The 17,564-nt window shown below is 41.9% G+C and overlaps 1 protein-coding gene across 3 annotated transcripts; it reads left to right on the top strand.

Moving 5' to 3' along the window:
• The first annotated feature begins 1,805 nt into the window (after positions 1 to 1,805).
• Positions 1,806 to 17,556, top strand: fbxo11a (F-box protein 11a). Of its 3 annotated transcripts, none has more exons than XR_006828278.1 (22): positions 1,806 to 2,246; positions 4,285 to 4,409; positions 4,526 to 4,607; positions 5,984 to 6,128; positions 7,137 to 7,266; positions 10,932 to 11,015; positions 11,102 to 11,234; positions 11,318 to 11,424; positions 11,555 to 11,666; positions 11,756 to 11,862; positions 13,553 to 13,690; positions 13,985 to 14,202; positions 14,309 to 14,489; positions 14,649 to 14,771; positions 15,040 to 15,125; positions 15,320 to 15,396; positions 15,492 to 15,635; positions 16,007 to 16,117; positions 16,259 to 16,366; positions 16,486 to 16,536; positions 16,692 to 16,790; positions 16,898 to 17,040. XR_006828278.1 is itself a non-coding variant. In XM_046070112.1 (22 exons), exons 1-22 carry the CDS (start codon positions 2,153 to 2,155, stop codon positions 17,025 to 17,027), a joined length of 2,640 nt encoding a protein of 879 aa, XP_045926068.1. In that variant the 5' UTR covers positions 1,810 to 2,152; the 3' UTR covers positions 17,028 to 17,556. The 3 variants fall into 3 exon arrangements, 2 of the variants coding, with proteins under 2 accessions (XP_045926068.1, XP_045926067.1); XM_046070112.1 differs by having other exon boundaries at positions 1,810 to 2,246; positions 5,987 to 6,128; positions 16,486 to 16,594; positions 16,898 to 17,556; XM_046070111.1 differs by having other exon boundaries at positions 1,811 to 2,246; positions 16,486 to 16,594; positions 16,898 to 17,556.
• Positions 17,557 to 17,564: the final 8 nt, after the last annotated feature.

Raw genomic sequence — 17,564 nt, 5'->3', positions numbered from 1 at the left:
GGGCATATATTAGATAGATAGATATGTAATTTATTGATCCCGAGGGAAATTCAATCATCACTGAGGGAAAAGGGCCTGAGCAAGGTGAAGTATCATTAAAGACAAGAGAGACAAAAAGACACCATAGCGGTAAAGTATCATGTGATGCTCATCTTACAAATAGCATGCAGTGAATGGTCAGAAGTAAGGATGAGGAGACATCTAGTGGGCAACCAGACTACTGTGCAAGAACATAAGTGACAACGTATTACTTTTATTATTTAGTAAATTGAGGAGATTGACAATGAAAAAAAAGATAAAGAACTACACATCATATTTTGAAATATGATGTATAATTAGTTTTTTTCTATCTCTTTTCCCCTTTCAACCTAAACTACATGTATCACAGAAGGCATTTTGATATGTCACAGTAGGAAAAGCAGAGGTGTAAATAATAAAATAATAATTACTGAATTCCACCAAATTACTGTGTTTTGGGGCTGGATTCAGATGTGAGTCCCTATTCAGTGTGCTCATTTGGTCGTGCTCAATAGCACCACCATCAGACAAAAAACTAGATTTTCAAATTGCAATATATCAAGCACCGTTTCACCTGCAGTTCTAACACCTTTGCAAAGTCTTTGAACTTTGAAATAGTTCCATAGCTCAAAGTTAGATTCAATGTATAGAATAAGTAGCTGCAAGGGTTTGGTTCTTATAGCTATATCACTATTTTCTCACTTACACTGTTTACACTCTAGCATTTGTACTCTAGCATTCACTTTATACTGTGTTAGCCAAGGTTGCACCAAATCCCTAAATCTGTGAGCAACGGTAAGGTAATATTGTATTTTGACATGTGGCTTTCTGATTTGTGAAGCTAGTGAGGTTTATTCCTTCAGACAAACTGATCAAAGATGCTGTAAAGATGTTAGGTGACATTGTTTGAACAACTAAATAGAGAAAGTTACAATTATCTGATTTACTCAACACTCATCGTGAGACAAACATCTCAGCAACCAGCAGTTAATTCCACTGAAAAGTGAGCATCACTCAAGTTGGAGTGTGGAGTGTGGTCAGAGTGTGAATGGACGTTATTGTGACATTATTCTGTTTTACATTATTAACTTTCACTATTTTATTTTTACAGCCTCCAAAAGGGCCCACAGGCATTAAGAACATGATGGACATGAAGTATGGTTACGTAAGCTGGTGTTTAGTCATTTACAGTCAGGTGATGTGCAGGTATGTTAATGGCTTCCACTGTGTCATAAACATATGCGAAGCAGAGCAGGAAAAATGAAAGCAGTATATTTTGACTGATCTGTTGGACATGAAAAACTATCAATCATCCATTTTTTGTTGCTGATCTAGGTTAGAGTGACACTTGTAAAATGGCAAGGTACCTCCAGGTATGCAGTGGCCATCCTTCCTTGTGCCCAAACTACTTCAACAGGCTCCATTAAATGTGAAGGAACAGGAACTAGGGTGTCCTCCGGCACATCCACTCTCTACTAATATAAGGTCTACATTGTTTTAGATAAAATCTAAATTATACAAATCTGTTCAAAATCATTTATCTTTGGTATAACATGTGGCCAACTCTATCATAACAAGACAGAATAGGTTAATTTGTTGTGTGTTATTGGGTACTTTCGTGTCATGGACAACAGTAGGCTAATGAATTGATGGCAGTCTTCAATGTGCCCCTGAGCAAGACACCTTACCTCCACTATAAGGATTGTGCTCAGCTCAAGTCCGTATACGAGAGGAGGCAAACTACTGCTGAGGCAAACAGCAGGTTGTCCCATGGCGGATGCTTGACTGGTTTATCTCGAAAGTAATGAAGCAGTGAAACAATCACTGCTAAGCACACCGCCGTGTACGGGGAAGGCGACGTGACATGACGGCGAGAGGTCCTCCCATGTGATGTGACTGAGCCTGACGGACTGTGCCTGTGTCTGCTATGGCTCCTCCTGCTTCAGTGGAACTGGGCAAGACGTAACACCAGTGCAGGGGAACGTGAATATCACACAGCGATACGTTTTTCGGGAGCCACGGCTAAAGATGGCAGATCGTGCAATGCTGAAGAAAAAGACATAGACGATGAGCTTGGAGTCGCCTCTTCTGGTGTGAAGGCTTCGACATTTCTTCAAGATTAACAACACCCCAAATGAACTCCGTCAGAGCAAGTAACGTTAGCAGAAGACCTAGGCGAGTCTCGAGGCCGCGCCCGGTGCAGCCGGAGAGGAACCACCAGGAAAGAGGTAATGCTAGCTGAGCTAGCGTTAGCATTACTGAACGGTTTGTCAAACAGCTAGCTTTAGGGTTGAACTGTGTCATATGACTGGGCGGATTTCTCTATTGTTCGTGTTCACATGTAGTGCGTACATTATGGCAATGTTGGTTGTTGTGATAAAACAGTTGGTTGCCAAGAGAGGTCTCAACGGGTCTCTGTGCAGGCAGGAAACACCGAGGCTTTTGTGTTTGTAAGTAGCATTCAGGCCGCGCTTTGTTTTGCTTGTTTTTTGCCCCGAGTCGGCCTGCCTTTTACTTGTCTGGCCTCATATCGATGCTGAGTTCAGTTTTTTGTCCGCGTAACATTAGTAGTGACAAGCGATAGACAGGGGTTTGTTTGATTCATGGGTGACACACGCAGCGAAGGGTGCACAAAGTGGTTTTGCCAGTTGTCGTAGCTTGTTAACTGAACCTAGCCTTTGCTAGCTGTTATTATTAGCATGTTTGGCTAGCTATCTGCGTCCTGGCGTTTGAAAAAAAGACATGTCCTTTAGCCTCCATAACGTTAAAATGTCTGTGCTTGGACATAATGCAGGTAACCAATGTAATAACGTCACTGTTACAATTCAGTAATTTTTTTGTTGTTTCTTTTCTACTGGAACGTTAACGCTGTGTGGCAACAGACGGTGTAACGTTAAGTGAATATTGGCTACAATGTTTTAAAGTAAACATTAGTCAGAGATACTCTAAATCATAGGTGCCATGGCTGAAAGCCAGTGCTAGAGACCCAGTCAATCTGGTGGACACTGATCAGTAGCATCAGCTGAATGACAATCAGCAACAGAGGGTTAACGTTTAGTGTTTCTCACAAAAGTGTACAGTAAACATTGAAAACTAAGGTAATAACTTAATATTGACTATTTAATGGAAAACAAACTGTCATGCTCATGCCAACAATACATTTTCAGTTTCCTTGAGTGCTTCTCTCTATCTCCAATCATTTATTCGTGACCTGTACACAGTACCTATTTCTCTCGGTCCAGATGTCCACAGCATAGCTCAGTTGTCATTTTAAGGTGAAATTTAAATTAATAAACAATAGTGAGGCTGGTAACAGATCGGCAACGGTGTCTTTGCCTATTTCACATCATATAGTGTGTATTGGCTGTGAAATTGATGTACAGTGGTGTGTGTTTTTTAAAATCAAACTAGGCAAGATAATCTATACATTATTTCAGTTTGTAGTTGCAGTGAAGTTGCATTAACTGGCCCAGCTTGTTAACACAGGCAGTGTTTGTAGTGGTTACTGGCCTAGTAGCTGGGGAGAGTCATCCTTGCAACCAGAGCAACAAGCAGGTAGTATGCATCTCCCATCTGGGGTCTAGCTGTCAACTCATCATACCATTATGAACTGCCATATAAATAGATGTCTGGTTTAGCTCAGGGTTGATGCTATTGTTGTCTTGTTTTTGTCTTGATTGAATCCCTCTTGATAAGATCTGTAATCAATTTGTAGCATACAGAGCATGTAATGAACAAACCTGTTTTTATATTTTCTGCTGTTTGCTCTGTGACCCGTGTGTTATATATTGTTTAGGCAATTGCCTTTGGTAGTCTATTGCTACACTGTATTGCCTATTACTGATAAAATGTATGTATGAAAGCTGAATTATAACAATCTACTGTAAACATAAGTTGAAGGTTTGAATTTATGTGTGTTGTTCAACCAAAGATCTGAAACGTACATGCAAGTTAGCATCCGTTATTGCAGGTTAAGCTTTACACCGGAGATGATTATGCCACACAGGACAAAAAGTAAATACAGTTTTATGTTTTTTAGTCATAGTGCTTACTATTGAGTGAAAACTCAGGAATATCCAGTTACAGACTTACTTTTTTAATAAGCATTTAAAGCGCTACATCCTGAATATGTTTGTGACAACGCATCAAAAACGTGTATTTTGTCCTGCATTTCTTTTTGTTGCATATCATACAGTACTTTGGATTGGTTTAATTGATAATTAATCATTTAATCATTCCCCCCTCCGCTCCCATCACCATTCGTAGATGAGGACGTTCCTGCAGATATGGTCGCAGAAGAATCCGGTCCAGGAGCTCAGAACAGTCCCTACCAGCTTAGAAGAAAGTCTCTACCCAAGAGAACAGTGTGTCCGACAAAGACAAACATGGAGGTACATCTCCCAGGAATCCTTATTAGATAGTATAAATGCCTAAAATATTTCATTTCAGACAACACACTCATTAATTAATATTTAAATGTCTACACTGTCTTATTTTTAATCCACAGGGTGCTTCCACTTCAACCACAGAAAACTTTGGACACCGACCTAAGCGCCCCAGAGTTTCAGGAAAGTGTCAAGATTTACCAGGTAATTAGGAATACATTATTTGAGATGTGACTGGATGGGCATCTTCCATAAAGGTGCAAATAGTGAATCGGGGCAAAATGTCAAGTTAGTTATACTCTTGTTAGCTTGTAGTGGGCAGTTATGCATCACATTAGTGTCACGTTGCTGTTTACAAAGTCTGTTATAAATACATGGATTTGCTCTTTGCAAATTGTAAAATATTAGGTTTTACTTTTGTTTTCATAATGAGAGGTCTGTGTATGGCATAATGTGATTTGTATGTGGGTAGCCAAATTTTTATACAGCGTAATATGCAACAGTGTGCCTTATGTATCAGCACACACATAAATACAGTTCATAACAGTTGTTCATTTATTTTTAGTGGATTCAAAATGAGACTTTTATTCTGTATTCACCTTTAACTTGAAGCTTACGGTCATATCATCTGTTTAAAAGCCTCTTTGGTAAAGACATGATGTAGCACCACAAGTTTCACAAAGTGGAATTTATAGAATCTGTTATTTGTGGCATTTGGAGTCCTTCTCATACGGCGCAGCTCTAGCCAAAGCATCGGAAATAGATGTTTGCCCTGTTAGATGGCATTTGGGTCATGGCTTTGTGGTGTCAAAATAAACGGTCACATTGCCTTGCGTTGTGCTCACTGTAGCTCCACATGATATATTTTTTAAACCAAAATTGCTTCCAAATCCCAAATGTGACATTTTTTTCTTTGCAGTTCATCTTCTCTGTTTTTAAAGTTGGAGGCAAAAAATCAACACAGACAGCAGCTTTCTCTTTGCTAATGTATGATAAACAAATCAGTCCACTTCATAAATGATTGCGATTGATAATTAACAATACAGGCAGAGCTTGCATGGAAAAGCAGAAACCAGTATGTCAAGAAATCAGGTTAACGTAAGTTGTCTGTCAGAAGGACCTAGGAAAAGGATAACTTTGATACTTTTCTGTCAGTCAGTATGACATATTTATATATGGTAAATGTGATTTACCTAATTATACTGCACATGTGTACATACATTGTGAAGATTGGTGAAACTGTGTGTCATTCAGCTTTAATATCTTGCAAGTGGAGAGCAATTGGATGTGCTTGTTTAGCAGTAAAGTACTAGTTCTGGAGTATAGTTAAAGTAATAATGTATATAAATATTGCTTCTTAATTGGACTGAGATGAAATATATTCAATATTTTTAGGTATTTCAAAGGAGCCTCCTTCATTTCTGCATAAATCAGTCGCTATTGTGACTCGAGAGATTGTTTTGGTTCCTCATGTGATTTTGCTGTAAAAATGCTTTTATGGCTGCTTTTATCTAACCCCACCCAAAACTCCGTCCTTTCAAAACTATTTTATTCTAACTCCTTGGTCATCCTCCTCCCAGCAGCTCCAGCAGAACAGTATTTGCAGGAGAAGCTTCCAGACGAGGTGGTGCTAAAGATCTTCTCGTACTTGTTGGAGCAGGACTTGTGCCGTGCAGCATGCGTGTGCAAGCGCTTTAGTGAGCTGGCCAATGACCCCATCCTCTGGTGAGACTTGTTGGTATACAGGGTTTTTTTTCTGGCTCAAAATGAGGCGGTGGTGGTACCATGAATTAATTGTTGTATTTCCTAATATATCAAATAAACTGTATTATAAAGTTGTTTCTGTAGTTCTCACTATCAGTAAAGGGCTATTGTGTAAATTTGAGTATGATACATAATAGGGCTGAAACGATTCATCAATTAATTAAATTACTAAAAGGCATCAATGTAAATTCTTTGCATCAATGCTTTGTTTAATCCAACTATATAGTGCACTGTTTCGCATGGACATTTATTACTGTCGTGCTTACGCTGTGTGCACATGACGTGATTATGATGACACTGTTGGCAAAGTTGAAGAGGAGAGAGAAAACGGTGAGGGACGAACAAGAAAGTGTCCAAAGTATGGGATTATTTCAAGCTAAAAGAAAACAACAACTCTGTAATGTTACAGTCTGTACACCGTAAAATGAACCTAATGTCGCCTACTGCAACAGCCCAACGGCATCTGATCAGAAAGCACCCGGTCTATTATCAAGTCCACGGAAGCCAAGCAAAAGTACTTCTTGTACCTGTACATTCTTTTGATGAATCAATGAAAAAATCTGTAGGAGGTTGAGTACTAAAATCAACATTAGCTGCAGCCCTAATACAAAATAAACAGCCAAAATTCAATATATAATTTATGTATTGAATTTTGAAACATCAATAGAGCAGAAGAGAGTTTTACAACTTCTTGGTGGCTGTAAGAAGCGGAGTTAAAAAGAAAATAACAAGAAGTCTGTATTTACAATCTAAAATCCATTGGACACTCAAGTGTTAAAACTGTCGACGGTCTTAACCATGTCTGTCTGCTTAGTTTGTCAGGTCCCCTAGTGTGGACATGACCTTTTGACTTTTGTTTTCATTTTAAATTGGTCATGAAGTTCTAGAGCTTCTGTATTGCAGACAAAGAAATTCTGACACGAACGAGAGGAGGATGGTGTTAATCTATGTTGTGCCTTCATATTTCAGGAAGAGGCTGTACATGGAAGTTTTTGAATACACACGACCCATGATGCACCCCGAGGCAGGGAAGTTCTACCAGATAAACCCAGATGAATACGAGCAGCCAAACCCGTGGAAGGAAAGTTTTCAGCAGCTGGTATGGAACCTCCTGTGGGCTGATTCATTTGATTTCATATTTTATTAGAGATCTAAGGCTTTCTCTATGTACACAAAAGGCCTATTTCTCTCGAATATTGTTCACAAATTGGTCAAAATCTGTGCTAGTGAGCACTTCTCCTTTGCCAAGATAATCCATCCACCTCACAGGTGTGGCATATCAAGATGCTGATCAGACAGCATGGGTATTGCACAGGTGTGCCTTAGGCTGGCCACAATAAAAGGCCACTTGAAAATGTGCATTTCCATCACACAGCACAATGCCACAGATGTTGCAAGTTTTGAGGGAGTGTGCAATTGGCATGCTGACTGCAGGAATATCTACCAGAGCTGTTGCCCGTGAATTGAATGTTCATTTCTCTACCATAAGCCGTCTCCAAAGGCATTTCAGAGAATTTGGCAGTACATCCAACCGGCCTCACGGCCGCAGACCGCATGTAACCACACCAGCCCAGGGCCTCCACATCCAGCATCTTCACCTCCAAGATCATCTGAGACCAGCCACCCAGACAGCTGCTGCAACAGTCGGTTTTCATAACCAAAGAATTTCTGCACAAACTGCCAGGAACCATCTCAGGCAAGCTCATCTGCATGCTTGTCGTCCTTATCGGGGTCTCGACCTGACAACAACTTCGCATTGAAGAGGAGCGGACCTACATTCCACAGGCCACAATTAACAACCTGATCAACTCTATGGGAAGGACATGTGTTGCACTGTGTGAGGCAAATACCCCAAATACAGTGAAACTGCACATTTTCGAGGGACATTTTATTGTGGCCAGCCTAAGGCACACCTGTGCAATACCCATGCTGTCTGATCAGCATGTTGATATGCCACACCTGTGAGGTGGATGGATTATCTTGGCAAAGGAGAAGTGCTTACTAACACAGATTTTGACCAATTTGTGAACACTATCTGAGAGAAATAGCCTTTTGTGTACATACAGAAATGTTAGTTTACAAATGCATTTGTTCAGTGTATATAAAACTAGAAGTTAACTTTTACTAAATCCTATCTAAAGTGCTACTGCAGATATTTAATCAGCTTTAACACTAAACGTGTCGTAAGCGGTCATTTTGACTACTAGATTCCAAACGCTATAATCTCTCAAGATAAATTCCCAATTTAGAGATGAATTTATTGTGTGAGGAATCTTTTCTTGTTTTGGTAAAATATTAATTCAACATAAATCAGAACAAAGCAATAACAATTAAAAGTATCTTATTTAATTTATAAAACATTTATAACACAGAAAATAATTGAAAAAGCTGAAAAGGAGCTGTCCTAAAACAAAAAAAAGGAACCAAGAATGAAGTTTATGCTAAAGAACTATAAAACAATTATATAACATTAATTGTTTATTAACTACATCAACTGCATTCTTAGCTATCTAAGCTTTACAGTCAACACAAGTGACCTCTGTCCTCCTCGCACAATTTTTTACACACAGGTTTGCTGCATTTGCGGGATGTGTCGTGTGTTTTATTTTGATTGCAGCTTCACCGAACCTGACGCTGCCTCCGTTTTGGTGTCTGCTGCGGTGGTTGGTTTTGCTGCTGGCTGGGACCTTGTGCTAAATGCCATGCTGCCCTCTTTACTCTGCTCGCAGCTCCTCTGCCAGTTGCTGCATGAACTTCCTCTGGGATTTGCTGCTGGTGCACTCCTTGAAGAGGATGCGGTCATTGCCGTCTGTTCTAGGACGTCCACGCTGTACTTAGTGTTGTTACAGTAGTTGTTATAGCCCATCTGTGATTCTTCCTCGGCATTTTCTGGTAAATGGTGAGCGTCGCGTCTGCACAGCTCGGCTTTCTCTTTTGCGGAGGGGGGCAACTTATGCTTTGTTTTCCCCAAGGTGACAATCAGGCCAGTAAGTTAGGGGCCAGTTAGAGAGAGTAGAAGAAACCCCACTCTCTCTCAGAAGCCGACATCTGCTCTGCTTCTCTTCCTTACCCAGAAATGGAGCCCTGTTCGGCATGCATTTTGATTTGACATCTGTAGCCAGCCAAAATTTTATGCAGAATTTATGAGGCTTATTCCCCGTGTACTGAATAAATGTGCACTGGGCCTTGGCGGGGAACAACTGCTCATCTATTGTTATGTTGGCAGCAGGCTTAAACGAACTTGTTCCAATTTGCTGACACCTAGACTAACTTGTCATCCTGCAGGTGCATGTGTAGGGTCTCCGCAGGAATGTCATCTCCCTGAAGCAATTTGTGGCCATGGTTTTATTGTAACATGGGAAGCCCCCATGTGTCTGACCTCAAGCTGTCCAACCCAATATGTTTCTTTTCACCCTGTGCTCCATGTGTATATATAACAGGGCTCTGAAGGCTTTCAGTTCAGCCAATGTCAGGCCCAATGAGCTGTCACTATGACACCGATAAGCCTCAGCCACAGTGCAGTCCCTGATATGTTTTAATATGCCATCGTCAACAAACACACACAGGAAGCCCGTGAGCGCATCTTTGATTTTGCACTTAGTGTGCGATGTGGGGCCAGCAGCTTCAGTCAGGACATTTTGGCAGAGCCGTCTCCCTGGGCGTTCATTTGGCTCAGGGTCCTTCCCATCCTTGCCCCTTGTCCAAAGCCACCTCCGGCTGAGATGAATCCAGGACTGAGGTGGATTCCAGCTGGCTCAAGAACATGTAATGTAAGCCGTGAACACAACATCTGTATCGGTGGTCTCTTTTTCCTCGACTCTGAATCATGAGGATGAGGACGAAGTGTTCATGCACCCAGGAAACATTGCTGTCACTTTCCACCTCAGGTAGATCCCCTGCATCAGAATCACCGCTGTCCAAGTTCAGAAGCATATTCGAGGCCAGATCAGCCGTCAGCTTTCTCTTCATTTATTCATTCTTTTCATATAAACTCAAAAGTAGGCAATTATTAAATTTTTTTTAAAGGATTGTACTGATTAGCCAATTTGATCTAATAATTTGTATTTATAAGAAAATTAGCTTATGCGAATAGCACTCAAGACTGCTAGCGACATTTCTTCGATAGAGACAATGATAGTTGCTAAGCAAACAAGATGCATCATCAACCACGGCAAAGATTAACAATAGAATAGCGTGAAATTCTGTGCAGATGAAATAGGTTAAGAATATCATATTTTTTTTGTGTAATTTATGCAATTTCAAATGTAAATACACTTTTAGGAAAAGTCCGGTACCAGCAGGATTGTATTTCTTTCATTCAAAGTTGTTGCACATTGTCCGTTGTGACCGTTCTAGTGTTAAAAGGTAGTGTTGAGACATAAATGAAACCCTCTCTTTCTTCTTTTAATCTTGACATTGATTTTTTTTTTTATTGCCAAAAGTTGCTTCTGTGCGACTTTAAATCCTCCTGTGTACAGACAGTTAATGTCATGTGAAAGGGCAGCACCACAGGCCATAGTGGTGACATTCAGTAGGCAGGGTGTACAAGAGAACTATTTGTTTAAATTATATTCCTTTGCGATGTATTGACCTTTAGGATCGTTTTCCCTGGACAGAAATGTCTCTGGCAGTTTTCTAGCGATGACCCCCACCATATTCTTCAAAATGCAATGCCAGTGCACTGTCCGTGTTGTCTCAGATTGTTCACTATGAATTACTGTTTTTTAGAGTGTTATTAATCACGTAATTTTTTTTTTTTTACAGTATAAAGGAGCACATGTTAAGCCAGGCTTTGCAGAACACTTCTACAGTAATCCTGCCAGATACAAAGGGAGAGATAACATGTTTGTAAGTGAACTGTTTCCAATGAATATATATAATTTTTAAACATGAAATGCTGCAGTCATTCACCAGATTTGCGATGTTTTCTCCAGTACTATGACACCATTGAGGATGCCCTCGGAGGGGGCCAGGAGCCTCACTTTGACGGCCTGATATTCGTCCACTCCGGTATTTACACAGATGAATGGATCTACATCGAGTCGCCTATCACAATGATCGGAGCTGGTATGTGTGACTGATATTACGGTTACAGTATAGTTATGCATTTGTTTAGCCCTGTAATCCAACATTTCTGATTTATTTTTTAGCTCCTGGAAAAGTAGCAGAGAAGGTAATCATTGAGAATACCAGAGACTCTACGTTTGTATTCATGGAAGGCTCAGAAGACGCTTATGTTGGATACATGACCATTAGGGTGAGCATTTCTTCTGGGGGGGGTACATCCATCCATGACCTAAGTAGTTCATATGCACACTCACTCTGTATGGGTGAGCAGTTGTTATTTTTATTTACTATTGTCACAACTGTTTTTGTCTCTGCTGCAGTTTAATCCTGATGATAAATCCGCCCAGCACCACAATGCGCACCACTGCTTGGAGATCACAGTCAACTGCAGCCCCATCATAGACCACTGCATCATACGCAGCACATGTACAGGTAATTCTGCGTCTCTTTTGGTCTACTACAATATTTTGACATATTATGGATATTGGTGCACTAATAAGTCCCTACCCTGCCTGTTTCAGTGGGGTCAGCTGTCTGTGTCAGCGGCCAGGGCGCTTGTCCCACAATCAAGCACTGCAACATTAGTGACTGTGAAAATGTCGGCCTTTACATCACTGACCATGCACAGGTAATAACACACCTTTCACCAGTGTTGTTTAAGTGTTGCATTAACCACAGGATTCCCAAAGGACTTTAAGAGACTATGGTGGGTGGGACCATCTCGGGGGGTCCAGGGGCATGCCCTCCCGGAAGACAATTTTGTACATTGTAAAGTTAAATGCCTTAATTTGGTGCAAAATTAAGAGGCTATCTATGAAGAACTTTGCACTCTTGTAAACAATCTTGTGCTCTAGTAAACCAGGGTACCCGCGGGGTCTTAAAAGTATTACATTTAATAACATGTAGGGTTAAAACAATGAATTGTATGATAAACTAGACCAAACTGTCAAAAAGATCTTTAAAGGTGGTGTGTCCCTGGGCCTGGGGGCCCTGGTTTTCCTGTGTTATTGCTTCCTCAGCAGGGAGTTCCCCGGCACGGCTCTCTGCTGTTCTCCCCCGGGACATGTGGTCTGGGGTCCTTTGCGCTTTGGGGAGTCACGGGGTGCCCTGGCTACTGGGGGTGGGGGTCTCTGGGCACAGCGCGGGTTGGGGCGGAGGACTTTTATCGGCGGGTGCACCGTGGCCTGGGCGGCACGTTTGCTGCCGGGCAGGGACTTGCTGCTGGTGTTTTTCTCTGCTGGCTTTCACCGTTGTGTTCTGCCCCTTGCTTTGTCTCATTTGCTCAGCCTCGCGCCAGGGGGCTGCCGGGCAGTGGGTGTCACTGCACTCGTGCGGGCTGGGGTCATTACTTGCACGCTGATGTTGATGATTGTGTGGCATTTTGGCAGTTTGGTTGCCCGTTCTGCGACGGTGGGCTGCCGGTTGCGGGGTGGCACTGGCCTCTGTTGTGTGCGTGCCACGTTTGGTCCGGGTGCCGCTCTTCTGCGGGTTCCGCCTTTTGCTTTCCATTGCAATGGCATTTGGATGGCCGGTGTCTTTGCCGTTTGCGGGTCGGGCCGGGGTCTTCTGTGTTCGCATTGCGATTCGTCTGGGAGTCGACTTCTTTCCCACCCCTATTGGTTACTGGGGGTCTTGCCCGCCTGTCGGCGGAGTCGGTGTGGCGCGGTTGTGGCATCCCACTTTCACTATGAACTACATTCTGTAACAGGCTTATGTACACAAACATATACACATACAGACACACTCACCCACACACACTCAGACACACACAGTCTCACATATAGACACACACACAAAGGTTCTCCCTGGTAGAATTATTCTTGAAGTTTCGTTTTCATTACTCTCTCTATTGTCTTTCTATGTCAGCTGTTTATTGCTGCTGTTCAGCTGGTTGTCTCTTTGTTTTTGTTTGTTTGTTGTTTGTTTTTCTCAGCCCCAAGCCCCCCTCCCCGTTCTCTTGCAGGTTTTGTTGCTTTCTGCAATTGGTGTTTCCTTCTGCTATTTCCTGTTGTCCCCATCCCCGTTCTCTTGCAGGTGTTGCCCTCTCTCTGTGCTACCTGTTTATGTGGTGTTTCTGTTCCCCATCCCCATGTCTGTCCCCTGTCTGGCCCGGTGACAAATAAATTTGAATAAATAACAATACAGACAAAGGAGTATATTAATACTCTCTTGTTAAAATAAAATCTGTCTGGCACAATATGGTATCCAGCTCCTCATACTCATACCAGGCTGCCGGGACAGGTTTAAAAAAAAAAAAAAATCTGTAAAGTGGATGTGAAAATGTTCAAAGCTTTAAAACTAAATTGTTGATTGTTCAGGGAATATACGAAGACAATGAGATCTCAAACAATGCTCTGGCTGGGATCTGGGTGAAAAACCATGGCAACCCAATCATCAGACGTAATCACATCCACCATGGCAGAGACGTGGGTGTCTTTACATTTGACCACGGCATGGTAAGCTACAACTTACTGGTGTTTGGTTTGTGTTCAAAAAAGTGTTGTTGACTGTTCACTGACAGCTGTGCTGTGGTGTATCTGCACTGCCACAGTTGGATGCACTCATGTGTATACGTGAGTTTAAGCACCATCATTTTAGTACAGTTATACAGCGTAGAATGTAATGAAGCAGCAGTGTAGTCGTTGGATTGGTTACAACCGGATCTTATTTGTTCTCTAGCTGCTGCTCGTGGACTGAAGAGTATTTCGATAGGACATAGAGTAACTGTGTGTTTCTCTGTTCATTTTCAGGGTTACTTTGAGAGCTGTAACATCCATAGGAACCGCATAGCCGGCTTTGAGGTGAAGGCGTACGCAAATCCAACAGTGGTTCGTTGTGAGATCCATCACGGTCAGACGGGGGGCATCTACGTGCACGAAAAGGGCCGCGGCCAGTTCATCGAAAACAAGATCTATGCAAATAACTTTGCAGGGGTGTGGATCACCTCCAACAGTGACCCCACAATAAGGTCAGTGTGGCCTGGCTGTCAAATACTAAATTGAAGGTATTTAAAAGGTACTTGTCCATGCACAGTTGTATCATGTCCTAAAACGTGCTGTTTTGTCCAAATACAGGGGCAATGCAATTTTTAATGGGAACCAAGGTGGCGTTTATATTTTTGGTGACGGCCGAGGCCTCATTGAAGGAAACGACATCTATGGTAACGCCCTGGCAGGAATCCAGATCAGGACAAACAGCTGCCCTATTGTTAGACACAACAAAATCCACGATGGCCAGCATGGCGGCATATATGTGGTAAATATTTGCATGTGCAGCCAATGAAACCATAAAGCTGCACCAGTTATTTATTTATTTATTACAATAATGGTCTTACCATCTTTGAATGTTCTTCAGCTTTCTTACGCTATCATTGGGAAACATAGCAGTGATGTGTGGTGGTTTTGTATCACGCAGCATGAAAAGGGACAAGGCGTCATAGAGGAGAACGAGGTGTACAGCAACACGCTGGCAGGAGTGTGGGTGACAACAGGCAGTACGCCAGTACTGAGGAGGAACAGGATACACAGCGGGAAGCAGGTGAGAATAGTCCCATATACACCTTGATGATATGTATACTGTTATCTGATGTGATGTAGTTACACTGGCATATTTATGTAATTATTCTGGTGTCATATATGTGATCACAAATTGCAATGTCAGACTGGTTTACTGTTCTATAATAAATAAATCAAGCATCAGTTGTGATCTTGTGCCGGTCACTCCGTTATATAGAAACAAATTCATAATGTGCAATTTAATACCAGGAATAAATGATAGCTAATATATTTTCATTTAATTTGCTTAGGTTGGGGTCTACTTCTATGACAATGGCCACGGTGTGCTGGAAGACAATGATATCTACAATCACATGTACTCTGGAGTTCAAATTAGGTTTGTGAAATATTCCAATAATTAACTATTCGCTTAAACGCCTCAATGACAGTGACATTTGTTTCGTGTTTTGTGATAGTTTGAATAAAGTCAGTTGTTCTGATGTTAAGATGGTTATTTAGGAAAGGAAATGCATTTAGCATTATGGAAGCGGTGGTTAAACTGTCCCTTGTGTGTCTTTTTCTTTTCAACAGGACTGGCAGCAATCCCAAGATTAGGCGAAACAAGATCTGGGGAGGCCAGAATGGAGGCATTTTGGTTTACAACTCAGGTGAGAAGCAGTAAGAAGTATTTTCTGTTTCATTATTCTAGAGTTCAACACAACAGTTCTTGCCGTTAATAATGAAACGTGAATGTGTTTTTCAGGCTTAGGCTTTATCGAGGACAATGAGATCTTTGACAATGCCATGGCAGGAGTGTGGATCAAGACGGACAGCAACCCCACTCTTCGGAGGAATAAGATCCATGACGGGAGAGACGGCGGCATCTGTATATTCAACGGAGGAAGAGGTAACTCATCAATTCATTGTGTCAAGGGGGGGGGGGGGGTTGTCTTGTAAACACTTGTTTACACTGCAGCATATCTTGGCATGCATCCACCACCTGTAGATCTGTGGAATAGTCAACAACAAAATAGGAACCCACGCATGGAAAAACAGCACTATAAAACTCCACAGTGAACCTTTTAAGCCACAACAATGCAAGGAGCATTCAGTTGGCTAGAGACGGGTAGCTTTATAATCTAAATTGCAGCCTAAAATCGGTTGATAGATCGGTTCAATCCTGACAAATAAATTCAATTAGGCATCTTGTTGCTAAGCTCTTTGTACAGTTTTCATGTCAGTGTTTTGTGGGATTGAAAGTCTGTTTTTTGACTACAGGTCTGTTAGAGGAAAATGACATCTTCAGAAATGCCCAAGCAGGAGTCCTCATTAGCACCAACAGCCACCCTGTGCTGCGGAAGAACAGGATATTTGACGGCTTCGCTGCAGGTGGGTAATACCTGCGCTCATGCTGTACCCTGTCATTATTTAAACCTCCTTACAAATATGTCTGCGTAAACAGCAAGGCACATTAAGTCTTGCTAATTGGAGCTAGGAGCTATGTAATATGTGTGTTGTTTTTACCACTAGGTATTGAGATAACCAATCATGCCACAGCGACCCTAGAGGGCAATCAGATCTTCAACAATCGCTTTGGGGGACTGTTTCTTGCGTCTGGTGTCAACGTTACAATGAAAGGTACTCTCATGGTCACAAAGATGACTTCTTTTGTTTTTTTCCCCTCGACAAATCCTAAAGAAGCCTCTTAACAGATCAAAATGTTTTACGTTAGCCAATTTCTGCTGTCTTTCCTGCAGATAACAAAATCATGAACAATCAAGATGCCATTGAAAAGGCTGTGAGCAGAGGTCAGTGCCTGTACAAGATTTCAAGTTACACCAGCTACCCAATGCACGATTTTTACAGGTAATTTGTTTCTACTCGCTATCAAGGTGGCTAGAATATCCTCCGACTGCTGGGTCTGTTTCGTGATTAATGAAACCCAATTATGGTGTTCCCACAGGTGTCACACCTGTAACACAACAGACCGCAACGCCATCTGTGTGAACTGCATCAAGAAGTGTCACCAAGGACATGATGTGGAGTTCATCAGACACGATAGGTCAGTCTCAATGACCCACCTTACTAGAAACTAATGATGTGATGTAGGTATAAGCAGAGTGACCAAAATACACCAATAATTATTTCTCCTCTTGCCTCCACCTACAGATTTTTCTGTGACTGTGGTGCAGGGACGCTGTCAAATCCTTGCACGTTAGCTGGAGAGCCGACTCACGACACAGACACACTGTATGACTCGGCTCCTCCTATAGAGTCCAATACACTGCAGCACAACTGAGCTTGAGACCCGCGGTCCTTTCGGGCTCGACCAGTAATGGACAAAAGACACTTTAAGTTGTGCAGTGGAGGAAGTCCAAACTAAAATACAGATTCACTTTGACAGAACATATACAGTGACTTTAAAAAATTACAAAAAAGACTTGGACATGTATATGTGAAAAGGAAACATTTAGAAGAGAAAAAAAAAGTCTGATTATGGATGCCTCGCTTTTTTCTTTTTCTTCAATTATTTGACACAAAAAAAGATGCCAGTGGGAGAGAGCAGAAGAGCAGCTGACTCAGGGTTTGTTTGGTCAAGTAAGCGAGATTTGTGAGAGATGGACGAAATATCCGCCGAGGCTTGCCAGCTTTCACGACGTGAAGGAACGAGATACCCCAGTCATGTACAGATCCATCGGACAGCTGCTCAAGCCAGAAGAGGCACGACCTTTCTTATGAGGCAAAGGCCCCAAATACAACAATGCTTCCATCATTGGGCAACAGACGTGCTCGTATGATACGTACGGGAAAAACGACCTAGCACTTCAGCCCCCGC

This window comes from Micropterus dolomieu, linkage group LG15 (genome assembly GCF_021292245.1).
Source record: "Micropterus dolomieu isolate WLL.071019.BEF.003 ecotype Adirondacks linkage group LG15, ASM2129224v1, whole genome shotgun sequence".
Taxonomy (NCBI): Eukaryota; Metazoa; Chordata; class Actinopteri; order Centrarchiformes; family Centrarchidae; genus Micropterus; species Micropterus dolomieu.
The sequence above is the reverse complement of the archived record's forward strand: the minus strand, read 5'-3'. Positions and strand labels throughout refer to the sequence as shown.